This window comes from Rousettus aegyptiacus, unplaced genomic scaffold (assembly GCF_014176215.1).
Source record: "Rousettus aegyptiacus isolate mRouAeg1 unplaced genomic scaffold, mRouAeg1.p scaffold_m13_p_4, whole genome shotgun sequence".
NCBI classification, from domain to species: domain Eukaryota; kingdom Metazoa; phylum Chordata; class Mammalia; order Chiroptera; family Pteropodidae; genus Rousettus; species Rousettus aegyptiacus.
The window spans coordinates 127,682,205-127,705,082 of NW_023416307.1; the positions used below are offsets into that span (position 1 = coordinate 127,682,205).

At 31.5% G+C, this 22,878-nt stretch overlaps 1 protein-coding gene and 1 pseudogene across 4 annotated transcripts in view; both read left to right on the forward strand.

The window, feature by feature from the left end:
* STAG1 (stromal antigen 1) overlaps positions 1-22,878 on the forward strand; it is a 344,141-nt gene that overhangs the window by 250,277 nt on the left and 70,986 nt on the right. For all 4 annotated transcript variants that reach the window (XM_036218531.1, XM_036218530.1, XM_036218532.1 and 1 more), the window contains 8 exons: positions 238-352; positions 7,899-8,016; positions 12,446-12,549; positions 17,795-17,887; positions 17,989-18,078; positions 18,237-18,440; positions 19,419-19,489; positions 20,745-20,832. In XM_036218531.1, the coding sequence (XP_036074424.1) occupies positions 238-352; positions 7,899-8,016; positions 12,446-12,549; positions 17,795-17,887; positions 17,989-18,078; positions 18,237-18,440; positions 19,419-19,489; positions 20,745-20,832 (883 nt within the window). The remainder of the gene's footprint in view (positions 1-237; positions 353-7,898; positions 8,017-12,445; positions 12,550-17,794; positions 17,888-17,988; positions 18,079-18,236; positions 18,441-19,418; positions 19,490-20,744; positions 20,833-22,878) is intronic.
* Positions 12,007-12,124, forward strand: LOC118602164 (annotated as a pseudogene).

Genomic DNA, 22,878 nt, shown 5'->3' on the forward strand with positions numbered 1-22,878 from the left:
AGTCATCAGTAAAAAAGCTTCCTTTTACACTTTATATATCGCTTAACTGTATGAAATTGTTAGATCTTTTTTTTTTTTGACCTATAAAAACATCACTTACATGCTTGTATTGAAATAAATCAGCAACCTGATCTCTGATATATTTTTAACACTGAAATAATTTATACAGTGAAGGAAAAATCTAAAATTCATACCCATATAAGTTTGTAATGCTCTTGTTTTGATTCTTATTTCCAGACTGTTTAGCAGACATGACCCACAAGCAGAAGAAGCATTAGCAAAGAGGAGGGGAAGAAACAGTCCGAATGGGAACCTCATTAGAATGCTGGTTCTTTTCTTTCTTGAAAGTGAGGTAAATTTTTAACATAACTTTATTTTTTTATCTGTAATAGATTATATAGTAAATGAAATTGTCACTTAATTCATTGTAATTAATTGCTATTTTTCAATCAAATGAAAACAGGCCTGCTTCTTACAGTATTGCCTCCATGGATCGCCTCATTACAGAATCAGTACTCTGTCTTTTGTGGAAATATATATGCAGATGTGGAGCAACATTGAATGTAGGCTAGCAATTTTTAAACTTTTACAGTATTGCAATACTGTATACTTTTTTATTGTTGCTTTTTAAAATTATTTTTGCCTGTAGCTTTTTAAATTATATTACTTAAACAGTATGTGAAAGCTGACAAATAATAATTTCTATCTTGTTTAAAAATAGTATTATTTTAAGAGAAAGAAAAATTTGAATTTACAAGTTTTGGTTAATAGTCGTATAAGCTCCTTAGCAGTATTTCCTCATGAGTTTTATCATTAAACAATTTTGTGCTTACCATTCATAATATATTATCTCTTAGAATCTGTTTGTACAAGTGAATTTTGGTTTGCCCACTAAAATGTTCTTTGCAATTACAACTGTATTTTCTATTTCTAGTTTGGCATTGGGAGAATGGTATGCTAAATCTAAAAAGCCCCTGAATGAATAAACCCCTTGGCTTAGAAATGAATGGGAACAGAGTTTCAAAGAAAGTAGAGAAAATCTAGAAATTTAGGACTCTTAATTTTACTTAGGAAAAGGTATTTTTGGTTTGTGTGGAAATGTCCTGGAAGAAGAGAAACTTAAAAGATTCTTTAACAGCTTAAATTTGAATGCTAGAGAAACTCTTTGGGAGTGAGGAATAGGGAGACAAACAGGCAGCTTATATGAAAATTAAAATTAAAGAGAAGTAAGAACTCAGTCAGCAGTGTGAGTGGGGTTAGGGCAAAGCTGAACAGAAAACTAGTGGAGTTACTGATGTTTTTTAAGCAAACGGGAATGAACAGAGAATGAATAAAGTCAGAAACAAAACCAGCTAAAGAGTTAATTTGAGTTAAGGATATGTTTAAGAACAATGTTTCAAATATGTATGAAAATTACATGGAGATCTCCTTAAAAATGCCAGTTCTGATTCAGTATCCCGAGTGGGAGCTGAGATGGCTGCATTTCTAACAAGCTTGTAGGTGATGTGATGCTCATGGTTCTGGTCCAGGGACCACACTTTGTGTAGTAAAGGTTTAAATCTTTATTTTACAAAACATAAACAAAAACAAAAACAAAAATTAAAAGAAACAGCAAATAATGGATATATTGTGGAGTAAAATACAAAATGCTTATGAATGTTGAAGATAAAACATTAAATATTCAGTAAATATCACACTTTTGATAGACCATGTCAAATTAAACCCTTAGCCTCCTCCAAGTTTTAGAGGAACAAGACTAAAAGTATTATGCAACAATCAAGTGCTGTATGAAAATTCTACTTCAGTAGCAACAGTTTCAAAAATTGATATGGATGCGATGTGCAAATACTATTGAAACTATTTTCTGAAAAGTTTAGGGAATATCATGATCTAGGTTATTGTTAATGGACAAAATGTTTGAGATCTCTGAAGGCCCAAAGACTTCTTTTTGATATAGTAAAAGGCAAAGTATGGTACTTAGTTTTATGCAGTTTCATCTATTACTTAAATCAGCAATTTGTAATGTATTACTGCTGTTTTCAGATGGTATTACTGTATTTCTGTGTTTACTGCTATTTACTAAAAAATGTATTTCCCAGTTTTCCTCTGTGGCATTCTTGTCAGTGGCAAAAGCATATTTAAGTTGATTCATGATGATAATATTGTCCTTTATGGTCTCCTGTGTTTCATAAGACACACTCTTTGTTAAAATCTCTCTTCTTATCCTGTTATACTAGTGTACATCCAGAGATGAATGCTTATTGAAATTATATTGTTATAGTATGGTAAGATTTTTTTTTAGTATGGTAGGATTTTGATTGTGTTCTACTCTGAATTATTCTTTGTTTTACTGTAACATGTGGTAATTAGTAATATTTTAGTAATAGATGCATAAAAAGTTGAAAGAGACCTTAGAAATTATGAAATAGAATGAGTCCAATTTATAGATGAATTACCTCTCAGTTAACTAGGATTGCCTGAACTGATGATCATCAGACTATCTTTGTTTTACTGGGTTGTTAAATAGTAACATTTTAATAATAGAATTCTAAAATATTGAAAGAGATTTACAGTCCATGGAATAGTCTCCCTCTTTTATATATGAATTATGGTGAAATCTGCCTAAACTAGTTGTTAATTTTCTTTTTTTTGAGTCAAAAAGTGACATTTTAAAGCAATCACAACTTTTATAGCAGTCATTGGCTCTTGTGACAAAATACCTTGTATATTTTAGATGTATGCCAAATGGTGTAATAAATGACTTGAATACTTCAGTATTCACTATAGGTAGTGACCATAGGATTTACTGTACAACCTGTATTGCTTTTCAGAATGACAAGGATGCTGTTAATAATTATTCCAAAGCAAAATAAGCATAACAATTTAGGCAATCTAGAAGTAAAGTCACCCTCCTTCTAGGCATATAGAACAATGAGACTAATTATGATAGTCATTTAAGACAGAAAATTAACAGACATTGATCTATCCAAGGAATCTCCACAGAGTGCTCATTCCTAGTGCACAAATGGTAACTTTTTTTGTTTGTTTATTTTTATATGTTCTTCAGAATTCACAATGACTGGCTTTTTTTCAGTGGAATAAAACCCAGTGTAGGAGTTATTTATAAATTTCAGGCTTAATAACTTGAGATGACTATTTGCATTGTACAATATTTTTTTATAAAATAAATCACTGTAACATTCCATTATTCAGTGAACTCCTTTAGTGTATTTAACAATTTGACAGAAAAGTTAGCAGACAGAGAAAACTTGAGGTAAAATATTGTGGATAACCAACCTGGAAACCAATTAAAGATGAGTCAGAATGCACCCAGAAAATTGTAACTAAAGTCACCAGGAATATGACATTAGTTTGTCTTATATACAAGCTTAGAGGCAGTACTATAAATAAATTAGATATAGCAGGGTAAAATATACACACATACACACATATATGTATAATTTTATTTATAATTTTAATTTACACATTATAGTTTATAAATTTTTATATTTTTAGTTATCCATTTTACTATACAGTGACTCATTATCTGTAAATGAATTACCGTTTTGTTCATCTAATTCCTAAAGACTACCTTATTATCATGCCGTTTTTATAAAATTATAATACCGTTAACTATTTTTAGAAAATTCACTTTTAGTGTTCCTTATCTTTTTTAACCCAAAGGTTTTTATAGGCCCTGAGAATGCCTCATGAGCTTTCTTCTTATAGCTGCATCTTTCACCACCAGTAGAATGAATGTCTTTTGTATAAAGTATTTAAAAGGTGATTGTAATCTTTTACTCTCACTGGCCATGTTAGATTTTTTTTTCTCAAACATGGATTTGCCTGGCATACTTGTAGAGATTTGAGACAAATTATATGGCCATCACACATGCCTTAAAACAGAAAGACTGTGTCGTAAACATGTCAAGCCAGTTTCTCAAAAATCATATTATATTGATTGTTGGTACTGACTAGAATCAACGATAAATATAACTCTTAATCAAAAAACAGGCCAACACTTTCCTGTCCTTCTGATGTACACATTGAGTTTGAAACAACTGGTTTTTGTTCATTAACAATACATCCTACTAAGCCACCACCTTAACACTCAGAAAGATGAGGAAATAGCCAAAAAGTTAGCATCTACAGTGAGAAAACTGACTACCACACCAAAAAAAAAAACAAAAAACAAAAATTTCTGGAACAATGACAACATTCCCAAGCTAAATTTTAGTCTGTCTTGGTTCAAGACATAGAACAGTCATCCTTAAAAACGCCAGCGCTAATGTAATTATACTACATAGACCTTTGAATTGTGCCGACAAGTCACCCAGCTGAAAGACTCATGCTAAATAACTCAAAATGAGAGATTACCAGTTCACCAAAACAGTGAGGAATTTGTGGAAGCTATAAAGTAATTGACTATGAATTCCATTTGAGGCAAATATAGGAGGAAATTTTTGAGATTTTCTGGTAGAAATCTAAAATACACCAAAGGTCATAGCAGTAAAGGCTAGTGAAAGGAGTAAGCTGTAAATAATAATTAATTAGCTGTCCTTTAGCTGAGCTTATTCCTTACTTTAGAAATGCTGGTCTAGGCATTTGGGATATGGATGTGGGTTTGAGAAGTAAAGTAGTGAATGAATGCTCTAGATAATTTATGGCCTCCAGAAGGGATAGGAAAGGTTTGTATTAAAAAGACAAATTGCATATCTACTCATTAGAGGAAAAGACTGCCTGATTTTAGATCTCCTCTTTCCACTTTCCTGTACAATCAAGAAAGCCAGCACCTTGCAATCAGACTCAAGAAAGGAATTTTAGCTACCAGTATTCTTGAGTCTGGACTCATTAACATATATGAATTGACAACCAAGAATCACTTGAAAGATGGGAAAAGTTATTAGTACAGTGAAAAAGGACAAATCCAACATGTTGATGAAAAGTTTTGACTGAAACCCACAGATACAGGAAGAAGATATTATGAAAGACGAAGAGTGTTCTTAGTAATTAAAAAACATAATTTCCATAATTTATGGGTGAGGCAGATCATTAAATGCCTGAATAGACACGACCAGAGATTGACTATAGATTGGACCATGGGATTTTTACAGAAAGTAGTGCAAAAGGAGAAAGAAATGAAAAATATGAGAAATTAAGACATAGGGTGTATAGGTTAAGCAGTTTTATTATATATATTATCTAGTAGGAGCTCTGTAAAGATAATAGAATGGAGGGACAGAACTAATCAAACGACATGTAGTTAAAATGTTTACTACCTATGCACCTGATATGCAAAGTATTAGAGATTTTTTGAGTAAAAAAAAATACATACAATAAAAGGAAAACAAGGAATATAAGAAACATTAGCAAGCAAACCTTTTTAAAAAATTAGAATTAAGAATGTGACTGCAAAACTTATGGTATCTAAAAATATTTTTAAATATCGGCACATAATATTCAAATTAAAGAAAGGGAAGTAAATAAATGTGCGAAGGATTTGATAATGGGAAAATATAAATTAGAAAATAAAACCGAAGGAAACACAGACAAAACAAGAAAATGTCATCAGTAGAACATAGCATATCAGGTGCAAGGAGTATTTACAATGTCTATAATAAATGTAAATAGATTAACATGCTTTATTAAAAAGGCAGATTATCATTTAGGGTTGAAATAAAGAAATGAAAGATGGTGTTTACAAACACACCTTAGTCAGAATAACACAGGAACTTTACAAATAAACAGGAATTAAATGAGATAAAGGCTGGATATATTAAAAATTAAACATGAGGTAAAGGTTGGATATATTAAAAATTTTTACAAAAAGCTGAAGGGATAGTATCATATAAGATAAACCGGAATTGAGAACAAAGAGGAGATATTTTATATTATAGAAGGTATAATCCACCAAAGCTAAAATTGTGAACCTTTTTATACCTATTCTACAGGCACACTGTAATGTACACATAGTTAAGCACAAAAGCAAGTTTATTTAGCGTAGTTTTTTTTATTGTAAAATATACATAACTAAATTTACCATTTTAACTTTTTTAATTGTGCAGTTCATAGACATTAAGTGCATTCACATGGCTATGTAGTCGTCACTGCCATTCATCTCCAGAACTTTTCAAAATCTTTCTAAGCTGAAATTTTGTACCCATTAAGGAGTAACTCCTGGGATATAATAGCAACAATTTTGAAACTGCTTGTTTTTCTAGTTTCTGCTACTAATTTTCATTTTTGACATTAAGTTGTGTACCACTTCTGCCTGTCACTGTTGGAATATTACCGATGTTCTGGAATAGTTTCCTAAGATATGTGAATTTGGAAAGTTTAAAGATATCTTGCTGCAAACCTTTGCCCGTGTTCTCTGCAAGCAGAAATACTAATCGACATTACTTACTCTGGCTTTGACAGAATTCACTGGGAGACTGACTGTGGTGTATGTATGTCTGGGTGTGGTTTTCAGGAGGCATTTCAGGAGTCCAAATGAGATTTAAAATGCAGTGGAAATGAAGTATAGACTTGTGGAGGTCAAATGAGGCAGAGCTTTAAATTGGTCATGAAAATGCACATTGAAATTAAGAATAGTGATGGAATTAGGAGTAAGCAAGAAAACTAACTCACACGTCAAATGTGCCAAAATATGTGTAGACAACCAGTAGATAAGAAAGGTCTGCATTTGCGGGATACTACCCATAAGAAAACTAAGTACAAGCACATGTAACTGAAATAAGAATTATATGAAATAATACTTTTCTGTGTGCTATATACATTCTTCTACTTTGTTTCATATTTTGAAACTTCAGTTTCAATGCATTAAATTAGTTTATAGAGCACGACCAGTGTAGTAGTTTATAGATTGTAACCTTTAAATGGGTCGCAATCTATAGTTTGGTAAACATGAATCTAGAAAGTAGTTTAGCTGGATGTCATGAGCCTCAAAGATGGAAGAACTTTCTTATACAAGGGTGGAGAAGTTAATTTTAAGTAGCAGAAACAAGAACAATACCAATACCTTCTCTACTTACATTCTCTGAAGAGTTTTAATAGACTAATCTTTATGTTTTAATAACTTAACAAGTGGAAGAAAATTTGGTGTGAAGTGTTAGATAAGGAACATGGTGTTTATTGTGGGAACATGTCAAAATTGTCAAGAGTACTAAGCAGCAAAAAGTGGGGTAGGGCGGTGGGTCAGGAAATGCATTGAGTTAAATGGAGATGAAAATAGAAAAGAAATGGAGTAAGTTACATTTTGACCTTGACCAAGATGACAGAGATGTAAAGTAAGTAAAGCTGGTACCAAAGTTTCAAATGGAATTCTGAGAGAAAGAAATCGATTTCCTTTAAAAGGAAAAAAAAAGAAAGAAAGAAAGATAGTTACAAAGAAAATCCAAGAATAGTGAAAAGTGACCTAGATCTAGTTTATAATTTCAGGAATTCTATTAATTATTTATACTCTCAGTTTCTTTATCTATAAATTATGTTACTGGTCTAGGAGACTCTTTACTACTAGAAAAATATATTTTTGATTGAGTTTACATAGTTCACCCCATTGTTGACAGTGGAATAGAAATTTGTGTGTGTGTATTATTCTCTTAAGTGGCTCTTAGAACATTGTGGCCAAGCTATTATAATTATGAAGAAAATGGTTTGTTAGTTTTTTGTTACAGTTGACATTCAGTATTATATTAGTTTCAGGTGTACAGCATAGGGGTTAGACATATATACGAGTTATGAAGTAAATCCCTGATAAGTCTAGTACCCACCTAACAGCATACATAGTTATTGCAATATTGTTTACTGTATTCCCTAAGAAAATGGTTTATTAATTTAAAACCTTAGTAGTTTCTTCATTAAATGTTCTTCAGTCATACTTGATTTGTTCTTTTTAGTTACATGAACATGCAGCCTACTTGGTGGACAGTTTGTGGGAGAGCTCTCAAGAACTGTTGAAAGACTGGGAATGTATGACAGAGTTGTTATTAGAAGAACCTGTTCAAGGAGAAGAAGGTATAGTATTTTGACAAATTGATTTACATATCGTTTTGGGTTTCCATTAATAATAATACCATCCTGTAGAGTTCACTTCTTAAAAACAAATATATGCAAGCATGCTGTGTATCATTTTGCAAAGAGAACAATTTATTTCCTGTAACAAGTAAGGAGATCTCAACAGCTTAATAACATCTTTCTTGATTGACTGCTGCCACACTGCATCATTTTAAAAATTCATATATATCTTGTAATATTCAGAACAGTTTTCATTATGCTGATTGATTTGAACCACAAAATACTGGCATACTTAATATAAGAAGAAAATATGCATCCTGAATCTTTTTACTGTATTTATCTTTGATCTTGGGAAAGCCTTTACCACAAAAGGATTTAGTTAGACCACAACCATCCCCATGTGTTATATTTTCTTAAATAAAGTAATTTATACCTAGCTATTCAAGAAGTAGGGAGAAATAATTGCCACATGTTAAGTCCCAAAGTATGCATCTTATTACATGTTGCATAGTAACAAGAACAGCAGAATGGATATGTATATCTAATAAAGCATTTCTATCATAAAAGCTTATATGAATATTAGTTCCTTAAAACTACAAATGCTTTTTTTTCTGTATAGGGCTTGTTTTTCAGCTAGCCCACAATAGTAATTTAAAGAACTATATTTCATTTAATTCATTACAACAGTCCTGGAATGTAAATGATACTTTGATGTAAGTGGGGCTTATAGTAAACATGGATTTCAGAATCAAAAGAAATAGATGTGGATTTTTAACTCTATCCTTGGTGACAAAGGTGTTCGTTTTTTGATCTTAAGCTTCCTTTTCTTTATAACATAGAGATTATTTTTCCTTATAAACTTTATGTTGTCATCATAGGGATTAAATGAGATAGTATGCTATTAATTCCCTATTCTGCTTCCCCTACTGTTCTTTGTGATTCAGACCTCTGGGGTAATAGAGCAAATGAACTATCTCCTACAGTAGACTACCAACTAACAGGTCACTAGGAGAGTGACCATCCCCCAGTGTTCACTCCAGGTGGTGATGCTAACTGGCATTATCTGCTCTGGCTTTGACAAAATTCAGTGAGAGAAATAACAGGTGCGCATCATACCCAGATACATTCCAGCAAGCTGGCCTAAATTGCCTCTTTTAAACTAAAAATATTTGCCTCAAACTTCATTCTTAATCTGTAACCAAATCCTTCCCAGTCTTTTCCCAGATTTTCTTTGTTTGCATGCGTGCGTGCGTGTGCGCGTGTATGTTTTATCCATATGCTTGGTAAGAAGATGGCCCGTATTACTAAGATGACAGGACCTTCTTCTCACAAAGTCAAAGTCTTAACTGTATTCCTGATTGTTTTCATTTTTGTGATCACAGGAATATGAACATACATTCTATATTTACTCCATTTTATTTTACTTATATATGTTCTTACTAAGTTAACTGATTCATACATTCTATATCTACTGTAATATTTTTTCTAATAAAATCATTCTCCTTCTAATCACTACTGCCCAGTCAACACTTGAGCAAAATGCCTGGCATAGTCTTTACTAATGTGTTTCATTCATTTTCCTTTCCTTGCTTGTGGCCATAGAATCAGCACATTGTCTGTAGGTTAGAGCTTCTTGTTTATTATGATTCCAAGCCATTTTTCTTTGTATCACACCATGTTCTGTAAGTTTATTTCCAAGGATAAGGGAGACAGGGGATACAAATTAAAGGAAGAAGAGCCAGGGTGGTAAGCTTTGGTATTATTAACTTTTTTACTCTCATTTAAATAAGATATTTAAGTCAGTAAATAGTAATTAAAGTTTGTCAGTCAATTAAGTGACTGAATTTGGGAAGGCATGGCTGGTAAAATTATTGCATAACAAATACAGAACTGTATCCACCTCAAGACTCAGCTTCTTTCATGTGTTTATCCAAATGCATGCTGTGCTGCATAGCTCCAATATGGAATGGCATCCAAATCAATTTTCTGTGCTAGTATTTTGCTATATTTTAGAGTAAAAAAAAAAAATGTTACTAGTAACTTATTTTAAGACTAATCAGAAATTAAGTTATATTTGAGATAGGTAAATTGTGATAGATGTTCCAGTGGATCAAAGCCTAGTTAGTAGTTAGACATAAAGGACTATTTTTTATTTGGGAAAACAGACATATTGTCGAAGACTACCAATAGCAATTTAAATGACGATTGCTGTAAGACTGCCTTGAAGTGTTTTTTAAGGAGCAGGGTTTTTTGGGTGGCCGTGTGTGTGTGTGTGTGTGTGTGTGTGCAGCGAAATCAAATTACAGAATAAATTTTTAGTATAAATCAAGTTTCTGGATAACAGGTTACCAGGTAACAAAACCATTAACTTCAACTTCTTCACCTATTTTTTTTAAAAAGACCTTTAACTAGATAATATTCTGTGGTCCTTTCTTATGCTAAAATTATGTGATCTAGTTGATGAGTGAAATAAATGTAGATAAATGGAATTCTTCAAAGCAAGGAATCGTTAACTCGTTCATAATTTAAAAATATTTATTGACCACCTTCTATATGTTAGCTAGTATACTAAGCACTGAAGTCAGTTCACTGCCCATATCAGCTTACATTATAGTAGGGAAGACACACCAAAACCAAGTAAACAATAATTTCAAGAGTTTATAAGTATAGTGGATGATAATAATGAGTGGTCCATCTTTAGATTGAATCCTGAAAGGAAGATCTCTCTGAAGAGGCCATCTGTGAACCATGAATCTAAGGAATGAGGGGGCTTGCCGTGGGAAGTGTCAAAAAAGGAGTACTTTAGAAAGAAGAAATAGCAGTTGCGGAGTATCTGAAGCATGATGATAATTAGGTTCCAGAAGCTGCACTAGCTAGAGCATAATGAACCAGTGGCACAAAATGAGAAAGAGGCAGAAGCCAGATGATGTTTAACCTTTTAATTCATAAGTGGATTTATTTACTTCATTTTAAGTGTAATAGGGAGCCATTGAAGGATTTTAAATAGAAGAGTGATGTGATCCAGTTCTTATTTTAAGAAAAATGCTTTTTATAAACATGGTTTGGAGTAGGCAGACCAGTTAGGTAACTGGTGCTGTGTTCCTTGTGGAAAATGATTAAAATAATATAAAAGAATAAGATGGATTCTAAAGAAGGAAAGAGCCCATGGCTAAGTTTCCAAGATTGTGGATAGGGGATAAAAGCAGGGAGAGCAAGAGAGATAAGAGCTCTAGCAAACTTAAAAACAATAACAGATTATTGTACTTTGTAGAAGCCCAGCAAAGAGGGTGTTCAAGAGAGCTACAGTTAATAGTTAACATTGCTAAGGAGAAAAAGGACTAGATAATATAGGTCATTGGTGACTTTTAAGCATTTTTTTCCAGTGGTAGTAAGGAGAGAAGTAAGAGTTCAAGGTGGTGAGAATGAAATCAGTAATGAGGAAATGGAGATGATGTGCAAAGAGGTTTCTGAAGACTTAGGAAGTTGTGTAGTTATCTGACAATTCATAGTATGAACAAGTACGTGTTTGTTTCAGTCATTATATTTGACTCTTATATGTGGCTTAAGGCTTGCTTGCTTTCAATTTTATTACCTGATTTTGCTGTCACATCCCAAAAGGGATTTCAATTAAATTTCAACTGTTTTACATTTACCTTGTCTAAGAGAATGATTTCAGATTATAAAGGAAATAACAAAATTGATGTCATTGGACACTGCATAAAGTGGGTTATTTTTCAACACTAATCTGATTTTAGTGTAGATATTAGGCACTAGAATATGGAGAATAATGGAAAAGCTAGTTTCATGTAGCTTTTCTAAGACAAACTAAAATTCATGTATTTTTCCTAAGACAAAATATTAAAATAAAAAATGATTGAATTATTTAAGGTAATTATTCATATGAGAATGTGGTGACTTGAAGAATATTCAAAATCTATTGTTAATTTAAAAATATATAGCATGATCTTTTTTTAAAAAAAATAATAACTTGTCTACGGCCATGCTACCCTGAAAAGCCCAATCTCATCTGATCTCAGAAGCTAAGCAGGGTCAGGTCTGGTTAGTACTTAGATGAGAGACCACCTAGAAAGACTGGATGCTGTAGGTATAAAAAAAATGAAAAACAAAAAATAAATAACTTATATGAGCTTTGAAATAATGTAAAAGGAAATACAGTAAAATTCTGGAGGATCATGGTTTTAAAAGACCAGGTGTTAGAAGAAACTATAATTTATCCTCTTTTTATTTTGTATACCTCTTTCTTGTTTGATTTATATTAAGCACATACTACTTCTTTTATAAAAAAGTACAGAATTTAACTTGTCTTTAATCAGTAATAAAATGTTTACAGTTTTTTTGTAGTTGTGTTTATTTTTAATGCATTTTTGTTGTAAGTCTATTCATACTAATGTGTTTTGTTTCACCTTAGCAATGTCTGACCGTCAAGAGAGTGCTCTTATAGAGCTCATGGTTTGTACAATTCGTCAAGCCGCTGAGGCACATCCTCCAGTGGGAAGGGGTACTGGCAAAAGAGTAAGTTATATTAGTGAGAAATCTGCCACAAGGTTTTTAATGTTTTTAACTATCATAAATATTTGAAAATTTTGTTGGTATGTGTATCCCTAAAAATATGATATTTTTGCAAATGAAACATACTGTGGTACTTCATCTTTATATCCTGTGTGCTATGCTCAGGTCCTAAAAGTAGGTTATTTTCTTCCATGTTCCTATAGCACCGGTACCTGCTTCTACTCTAGTGCTTTTAAGAATTTTCCCATTCATATCTGTTAAATGTGCAGAAAGGCTCTGAAGGCAAACTGCCTAATTTACAAGTTCTTCCTTTTAGCAACTATATAATCTTTGGATGGTTATTTTCTTTGTGCCTTTACTTCCTCATCTTTAATATGAGGGCTAATAATGTAAGTTTTATTGGTATTAAAGATTAATTGAGATAATCACAGTTGGGAGGGCTGGCTCCAGTGTTATGAAAACTGGTAGGCAATTCCCCTCTGCAAAAAAAGAAAACGCATAAAAATATTTTTAAATGTTAAAAAAAAAAAAAAAAAGAACATGTCAGGGCTCTGGATATTTACCAAAGATAAACAAATTGAAAAGCATTTTTCTTGGAAAAACTACTAAAGCTTCCAGCAAAAGCATCAAGAATATATGGTCTTCTTGCCTAGGGTTACAATATACACAGCCCCACAAGTTTGGTTGATAAGATCTATAGTTTTACCAGAGTGGTGTTGTCTACAAAAACCAGGAGTTTTGTGTCAGAGGGAGTAGACTTTATAATGGACAAGTAGCAAATGTCCTATTGTCAACTAGAAGTGGCAAACTTGGTAGAAACAACCAAGGAAAACTCAAAGCTGTGATATTCAGAGGTTGTGGTCCCAGTTGGTAACAATGAACCAGCCAAGAATCTAAAAAATCCGGGAAATAAGGATTCCATCAAATAGATAATATAAGCTCTCCACACAGCTTTGGCTGACTGAGGAACCTGAGAGAACAATGGAAAATAAAAGTCAAGCCAAACTTAAGAACTGACTGAACTTTGAATATGCTTTAACCAAAAGATTAGATCTCAGAAGGGAGAAGCCTTATTGATTTGACATATTTGAGCGCAACGTCTGCCCAAATCATTGATTGACCAGTAATCTGTTGAAAAATGGAGTACTCCTAGGAAAACAAGCTAAAAAAACAATAAGAATGAAAATTCTAAGCAGAGGCTACACATCATGAGAGAGACAAATTACACAGATTAAGTTAAAGATCTCTAATTTTTAAAATGAAACTTTAAAAAGTAAGTTAAAATGCATAGTTATGATAATATATTGTCCATATATGTCCACTTTTCCACAAGAATTACATCCATGAAATGAAACAGTAAAATGTGATTAGGGAAAAAAGCAGACAACAGAAATGGCTTCTCAGTAGGTCCAGAGAGTGCAGCAGCAATAGGATTATAATTCACTTTGAGGAAGGGTGGCAACTGTGTCATGTTGATTTATCAAAGACTGTGGAGGCCAAAAGATATAGAATGATATGTTCACTAAAGGACAACAAAATTACCAACCAAGAATTCTATATCCAGTAAAATTATCTTTTAAATTAGGTGAAATAAGAATATTTCCACATAAATAAAGATTGAGAGACATGCTGCTAAAAGACCTGCCTTAGAAGAAATATTAAAGGAAGCTTTTCATGCTCTAAAGAATAATACTAGCTAGTAACTAATCAATAAGAAGGAATGAGGAATACCAGAAATAGTAAATATGTGGTAGATAGAAAAAGCTGCGCATTTTATATATATATTTTTTCTTTTAATTTTTTTAATGGAATATGGGATTATTTAAAGCAATAATCATGGCATTGTAATATGAAGATTATATGATACATAGATATATGTGACAACAATTGTACAAAGATGGCCATAGGAAATGGAACTATATTAGAACAAAATTGCTGTATATCACTATAATTAATTTAATATTAAGCTGGAGTCGATTGTAATAAGTTAAAAAAGTATATTATAATCCCTAAAGCAGTCACCCATACCTAAAAAAGAAAAACAAAATCAATAGTTAAGTTATAATAGTACACTAAAAATGTTTAACCCTAAAGAAGGCAGTAACAGAGGAACACAAAAGACATGAGACATACAGATAACTAGCAAAATGGCTGACATAAACTCTACCATATCAGAAATTACATTAAATGTAAGAATACACATGTAGGAAAGAGTCCCAAAAGTGGATATCAAGAAAACTGTGGACTGGGTATTAAATGATACCAAGGAATTATTGTTTAATTCTGTTGGCAATGATAAGTTTTATTAAGTCTTCCCCTGTTAGAGACAAGAACTTAAATATTTATGGGTGAAATGATAAACAAAAAATTTGCCTTAAAATGCTTCCGTAAAAAATACTTCAGGGGAATAGATAAAATAATAATGGTGGAATGAGTATTCTTGAAATTTTCCAAAGTAAAAATTTAAAAATATGTATTATCCCAACTTTGAGAACCTATTCAGGCTAATTTCTTAACCTTTTGATATGTCTTATTTTTTGGAGCAAGATACCCAAGTTGACTTTCTACCTTTAATGTTTATATTATCTATTGTTATGTGAAAAATTACTTAAAATCTTAAATTACAGAGTTTTTAAGAGACTTAATAAAGAGACTTAAAATAATAAGCCTTTATTATTTCATAGTTTCTGTGGGTCAGAAACTTAGAAGTGGCTTAGCTCTTCTTTTGGCTTAGGGTCTCTCATAGGGTTGCAGTTAAGATGTTAGCCAGGGCTTTAGCCACTGAAGGCTCGATTGTTAATTTACTATTTCCATAATGACTCTCTCACATGGCAGGCAAGTTAGTGTTGATTGTTGGTTGGAAGCCTTAGATCCTCACTGTGTGGACCTCTCAGTTCTGTTACAGTGTTCTCATGACACAGCTGCCACTGTTCCCTGAAGTGAATGATCCAAGACAGAGTGTAGTAGTAGAATGATTAATCCAAGATAGTAAGGTGGACGCTTCAGTGTTTTTTGTGTGTTTGTTTGTTTGACCTAACCCTCAAAAGTCACACAAAATTATTTCCCCAATATCCTAGTGTTACACATCAGCCTTATTTGTTGTTTGAAGAGACTCAAGGGCATGAATAACTGGAGAGAGGAGTCATTGAGTTTTACCTTGAAGGCTGATCCTACACTGTCCTAGCACAGGAATCTCCATTGAGCCCTGGTTGCTTTCAATGTAGAATAGTATTTAAAGATCAAAATCTTGGCACTGAGAGTACTCACTGTCAACTGCTAGGCACTTTTAGTAGACAGAACTAATAAACTTGTCTGTATATATAAATATGTATGTTAAAAAACATTCTTATTGATAAATTTTTGACATAAATTTAACGTAACAGTGTGTTTTGCCTCTTTGATTTTGTATTCTCATTTTTCTTTTATGGAAATACCTAAAACATTTACATGATACCGAAATCATATAAAAATATACATTCAGACAAGTCTTTCTAATGTATTTCCCTATACACCCCATTCCTACCAGTAACTGCTTTTATTTGTTTTTGGTTTATCCTTGCAGTGTTTCATTTTGTAAATATAGGTATATGGATGCAAACATACAGTTACATGTATTCTTATTTTACATCCTCTTCTTTCTCAGTCTTCAAAAGTAGCATACCTTATATATTCTGCACCTTATTTTTTCCATTTAACAGTATATCCTGGATATCACTCCCTAACTTTATTTGGAGATCTTTATCCTCTTGTGGCTACATGGTATCCATTATATGGATTAAAATGACACTATTGAGTGTCTTTGGGCGGGGGGTGGGGTGGTGGTGGTGGTGGTTGTTAGTCTTTTCTGTTAGAAATAATTTGTTGTGAATAATCTTGTGTCATTTCATACTTGTACCAGCTGTGTTGGTGGGATAGATTGCTAAAAGTGGGATCACCAGGTCAAAAGAAAAATGTATACAGTTATGTTAGTTAGGTATTGGCAAATTCCCCCTTCATAGGTATTATTGCCATTTTTGCTATCCCATCAGATTGTGAGGATTAATTGAGTGCCTGACTTAATGATCATTTAATCAAAAATAGCTATTTTCCCTAAAATCAACATTTTTAGGCTTTTCATACATTGTCAAATGAATTTCAAGACTTCTCATTAGCCCAGTACATTCCTAGACATATTTCTACTTTATACATAGTCCCTTTCATTGGTTTATGCAGAACTAAACACAATACTTGGTATATCATTCCAAAATGATTCTTTTATATGTATAAGACCCAGAAGAGTCAAATAGGAGATTCTGTTACTTCTTTCACATATTCTCAAATATTGGGGTTCACATTTATAAAGTGACAATTTATATTGGAATATTTGTTTTGTAAAACCATTCAACATTATGATGGTAAATTCCTTCAAAATAACAACAAAATGCCTAAGGCAAGCTCAGGGAGGACAGAAACCTATGAAGCAGAAGGACAAAACTCGCTTGATCTTGATTTTCAGTACGAATATAGACTATGAAAGCAGCACCTCAAAATAATAATGATAATAACACAGCAACAACAAAATGCAGAATGCTTTAGAAAAATGGTTATCTTAATTGAGCTTGCATTTTAGTATTTTATTTTTGGAACCATGCATGATTTAACTTGTTAAGTACAGGCTAAGGTGATGGGGGCATCCTCAGCTTGGATTTGTTCAGTGACCACAGGCTATACCCCTCTGTCTTGATTATTGCCTGACAGATTTATGAGTTTCAAGGAGAACCAAATATAAATGAGTCCAAAGGTATTGTTAGTATATGCTATAAAAGTAAATGAAAATTTATTAGCTGCTGATGGTATTTAAGAAGTATTACTTTCTGAAGTATTTTTAGAAAAGTATTTAACATAAGGGAGATCACTGTGAACATATTGAGATTAAAACTCTAGAAAAATTATTTCTCCATTGATAGTATTTTTATATTCATAGATTATTATAGATTAATAGAAATGTTTATTTTGTTTTCATTTAATCTAAACAAGCAGTAATTTATTTAAACTTTATTCTTAAATAAGTAGCTATAAATAAAATAGTAGTACATGTTAACTAGAAATTTACATAAAATTAGATATTTTTATTTTAGTGATTGGTTTCTTAAGCTCTTAAAATTCTTGGTTACATTATCTGCCATGCTTCATCATTCTGTGTAACATCCTAGATTTATAAATTGATACATGACACTCTTGCTCTTTGCCTATTTAAATTTATTTCTAGGTGCTAACTGCCAAAGAAAGAAAAACTCAAATTGATGATAGAAACAAATTAACTGAGCATTTTATTATCACACTTCCTATGTTGCTATCAAAGGTACAGTTTCATTTACATTTTTATGATAATATATTACTGAATTTACTTATTACACTATGAAAGTAGTTACTTTGTTTTTTCTTTGCTTCTCTTCCTTCTAGTATTCTGCAGATGCAGAGAAGGTAGCAAACTTGCTACAAATCCCACAGTATTTTGATCTAGAGATTTATAGCACAGGTAGAATGGAAAAGGTAAGATACTATGAAATTAAAAATTTTGCTATTATTGTCCATTTTATTAACTGGATTATTTTAATTTTATGTGGTCATATAGGCTTATTTGCTATTTGACAGGTGCTTATGTTTTGTTATTAATCTCAATATCATAGCTTTTCTTTTTTCCTCCTCAGCATCTGGATGCTTTATTAAAACAGATTAAGTTTGTTGTGGAGAAACATGTAGAATCAGATGTTCTAGAAGCCTGCAGTAAAACCTATAGCATTTTATGCAGTGAAGAGTATACCATCCAGAACAGAGTTGACATAGCTCGAAGCCAGCTGATTGATGAGTTTGTAGATCGATTCAATCATTCTGTGGAAGATCTATTGCAAGAGGTCTGTTATTAATTAAAGTGTGAATGTATACATATAATAATTTTGGCTAATCAAGTTGGCAAGTGTGTAAATTATTTCCATTTTAAAATAAAATTTAGTAGAATTTGCCACCCTTTTTTAAACTTAGTAGCATTATTGCAATTGTCCATCCTATAAAGATCAACCTTGGTCCTATTTTATTTTTATTTAAAGAATCTGTTTCATAAAAGCTATATTTTTTTTCTTTTTTTAAGAAAAATCTTTTTAAGGATTGGCTTTTAAATCATTTTTTATTTTCTGGTTTTGAACCCTAATTTGCATTTTAATAATACTAAATTATGATGTGCTAATGAATAAGACATAAAAATTAAGTGTTTTTAAGGGATGGCTGATTAACAGTGGTACACCCAAGATAGCAGGAAGCATCTCCAACTGGTTATTTTCATAATTCTGTGATTCCCACCCCCTGTATTGTCCCTCCAACATGCTTAAGGCATTCTGAACTTTCACATCTTTCTGTGCTCTGACACAGCCTGATAGACTTTTCTTTTTAATCCATGTAACCAGTTTTTCCTTATTTTTAATTTTTAATTTTAATTTTTTTCAGCTATTTTTGGGTTTTGGTTGTGATTTTGAAGCAACAGTAGTAATTGACAAACAGTAAAATGTTTGAAATAACTATTAAATCTCTAAAGTACATACCCTTTCAGTAATTTCAAGGAATTTATCCTAAAGTATTAATCAGAAAAGTGTATAAAATCATGTTTATTGACATTGTTTAAAATACAAAAATTGGTTACCTCTTAGTGCTGGCATTATGGGTTTTTTACTTTTTTGTTTTTTGCTTTATTCGTATTTTGTTATTTACCAACAGCGAATATGTACTACCTATGTAATAGAAAGAATTTTTCTTCAGGCAGGCAGTATTAATAGACTTTTGTGTGAACTTGAGGATAGTAAAGTTATGGTAATTTGGTGATGTCTATTCCCTATTTATAGGGAGAAGAAGCTGATGATGATGATATATACAATGTTCTTTCTACATTAAAGCGGTTAACTTCTTTTCACAAGTACGTGGTTTTATTTAAAGTAGATTTAATGGATAACATATATTAGCAAACATAAAACAGACTGATTTTCTTTGTAACATTTAACATCCATACAACAGTGGGAAATTTATTTGGATTTTTTTCTAAACTAATAATGGGGTTTTAATTTGGTTACTTAAGGAGTAAGATTTATTATTCAGTGTAATAAATGTACACTATAAAAGTTTGATTTAATCAGTATTTTTTTTTTTCACGAGTTTGATGAACTTATTCCATAAGCTAGAGTTTCATAGCTATAATTTTCAATTGATAGCTTTTAAAAATCTTACTAAATAAGAAATAATGTTTTGGGGAAAGCCATGAAAGTTATTTCTATGAGCTTTTATTCCTGAACTGTTGTTATTTGGTTTTTTTTTTTTTTTTGTAGCCAGAACAGTTGGATTTGAATAAGAAATAAAAGTTCATTCACTGAAATAAGTGTCATTTTCAAATTGTACTTTGCATGTTCCTTATGATAAAATAGGCTTATCTTCTCTATAGAGAAAGGAAAATAGAGAACTGTGTTGTCATAAAAATGTTTAGATACAGCTCTTACATTAATGAATACTTCAGATTTCAAAGCATTCTCTAAAATCTAAGCCTTTTCTTTATACACAAGTACATTTTTTGGAATTTCATGGAGAAACAAACTCTTACTTAAAAATATATTTTGATGTTTGGAAAAAAATGTTGACGGCCAGTGTGATGTGATCTATTGTTTTTAGTAGTAGAGCTCACTAGAATTTAAAATCTCAGCATTATCATTCAGAAGTCCTCAGTCCATATAAATAGCTACATTGAAGTTATTGCGCTTTATCATATTTTCTTTCCCCTCATTTTGTCAAATCTGTCAAAAATACACATGTATTTATATTTTGAAATTGTGAATGAATCTTAAAATACATTTGTTTGAATATTTTTAAAAATATATCAGAAAGAAAGAAAGGTTACCATCTATGGAATGTGCACTTAGGTGGACCCATTTAACTGAAATGTTGTGAGGTTTTGTTACTGATTTCTTTAATGAATTCCTGATAACAGCTTGAGTTCTCTCCATCTTCCTCCTCTCTCCAGCTCATTCACCACTTTCTTGTTTCCTAAGTATCAGCACTTGAACCTTTCCTTTATGTATCTTTTTATAAGAAGATGAAATTACTTTATTTCTCCAGTCACTAAAAGTGAGCTTAAATTTCAATTTTCTTCCCCTCTAAAGTTAATGCATTTTTGTTTATTTTAGCGCTCATGATCTCACAAAATGGGATCTGTTTGGTAATTGCTACAGATTATTGAAAACTGGAATTGAACATGGAGCTATGCCAGAACAGGTAGGAGTTTATTAATATTCATTCTATGTCATTTTAGAAAGCCAAGCTTTTCTGAGATCACACAGGATAATCAAAAGCCTTTCATAAAAAGTAGCTAATAATTCTTTAATGCAGCCACCTTCTTTGAGGATTATTGCTATAGTGATTGAATGTTACTTATAGGTATATACCTTAATATTTGAGCAGAAAAAAATATAGGACCTTTGCTATATGTTCTCAAAATTTTAACATTAAGTTAAACATTATTACTCTTGTAGAAAAATACCATTACATATACTACAGTAGCAGTTTCAAAACTTAATTCAATATAATTAAAATTTCTGATTATGGCTCTATTCCAGGCATTATTCTAGGTATTATTGCTCATAGTAAACCTTAGGTATGGCTTAGTTTTTGTAGTAGAACAATAGGTAAATAAGTTTGGAGACCTTTAACAGATTGTAGAACTTTGCATTTCTATGTAAGCTGGAGTGGAAAGGGCAGGAATTCAACAAACTTTCTTTAGTTTGGGAGAGACTTAGAATAGCCAACTTAATTCTGTATGAGAATTAAGTCGTTAATTGTTAACAGTTATTGCAATAACAGTTGTTAAGTTTTTGCAATTAATTTTACCATTGTTAAAGTTAATTTTATTGTTAATAATTACAATTATTGTTAATAACAACCTTATTGTTAACAATTAAGAGTTATTTTGTACATTGCAGACATTCATTTATGTAAACCAAAATACCGACCCCATAGTTAGATACAAGTAGTATTTAGGGGTGATTCATCCATTCTCTTTTGGTAATATGGAATGCTTAGATGACACTTAATTGCACTAAAGCAATAAGAATTTCAGTAGATATCACAAAATTGTAATTTTCTATTAAAAGTCAATCACAGAAACAGTGCTTTATTATCGCTATGATTAATTTTTCAAGTTACCCAAGACTATTCATGTTTTTTATTTCTATTTAATGTAACAATCACTTTTAATAACAAATGCCCCTGATGATAGTAGGTATTTTTATTGTAGCTTGTTCATTTACTGTTGACTCTTCAACTTTCATCTTTTTCATTTTAAACTTTTTAATAGCCTTAATGCAATTCAATTATATTATCAAGCTGTGTTTGCTTCTAAGTTGAAAGGAAATAAAAGAATTAAAATATTCCTCTTTTGGTTTTCTTATTTTCCTCAAGGAGAGAATAAATGTAACAACTCTGTTTCATTTGGAAATTGTAACTATCTAAATTTATTTCTTAATTCAGTGCAGTATCGTTTATTGTCTTAGAACTGACTCGTAGCAGTCTCACAGTGTTGTCTTCTGTGGTTATTTCAGTTTTCTGTTACTTTTCACTACATATGTATTATTTACCCCCATTTTATTTTAGTTTCTTTATGAGAAAATATGTGACATTTGCTTTAACTTTAATTTCTTAGACACATATTTTTAAACTATAATAATGTATATGAAGTTTGAGTGCATCACTGCTAGATTATACTCTTGTTCATTTTAGCAAATTAGAAATTGTTTAACATGTAGCAGCAGTTCTTAGAAACATCTCTTTCAATACCCAGGATTGAAAATCCAAAAACTATACTTAACCAATTCTTTGTAGGACCATGCAAACTCATGTTTTTAGATTCCAACTCTCTAGTTTAAATTAGAGTCCAGAGAAAATACCCTTTTTAGAGCAAGGATATCAAAGAACTACCAAAATATTTGCTATTGTTAACCCTCAGTCATGCTTAATATTTTTAAGATACCTTAAAATGTACTGTCTAGTTATTTTACCCTTAAAAGCATATTATCCATACGCTTTACTATTTATTTTTCACGATTACCAATTCAACTAGAAATTTCCCAGTCCTACTGCTCAGGGTTAACTGAAATTTTTTCTTCTTCCAGTAATCTGTCTTTCCTCGTACCAGTAATGTTTAAAGTCAACTTGTAGAAAAATTATAATAGAAAAATAAATTCCCTTGTCTCCTTCACCAGATTCATCAGTTGTTGATAGTTTTTTCACAATTGAACATTTCCATGGTTTCTCTCTCTATATATT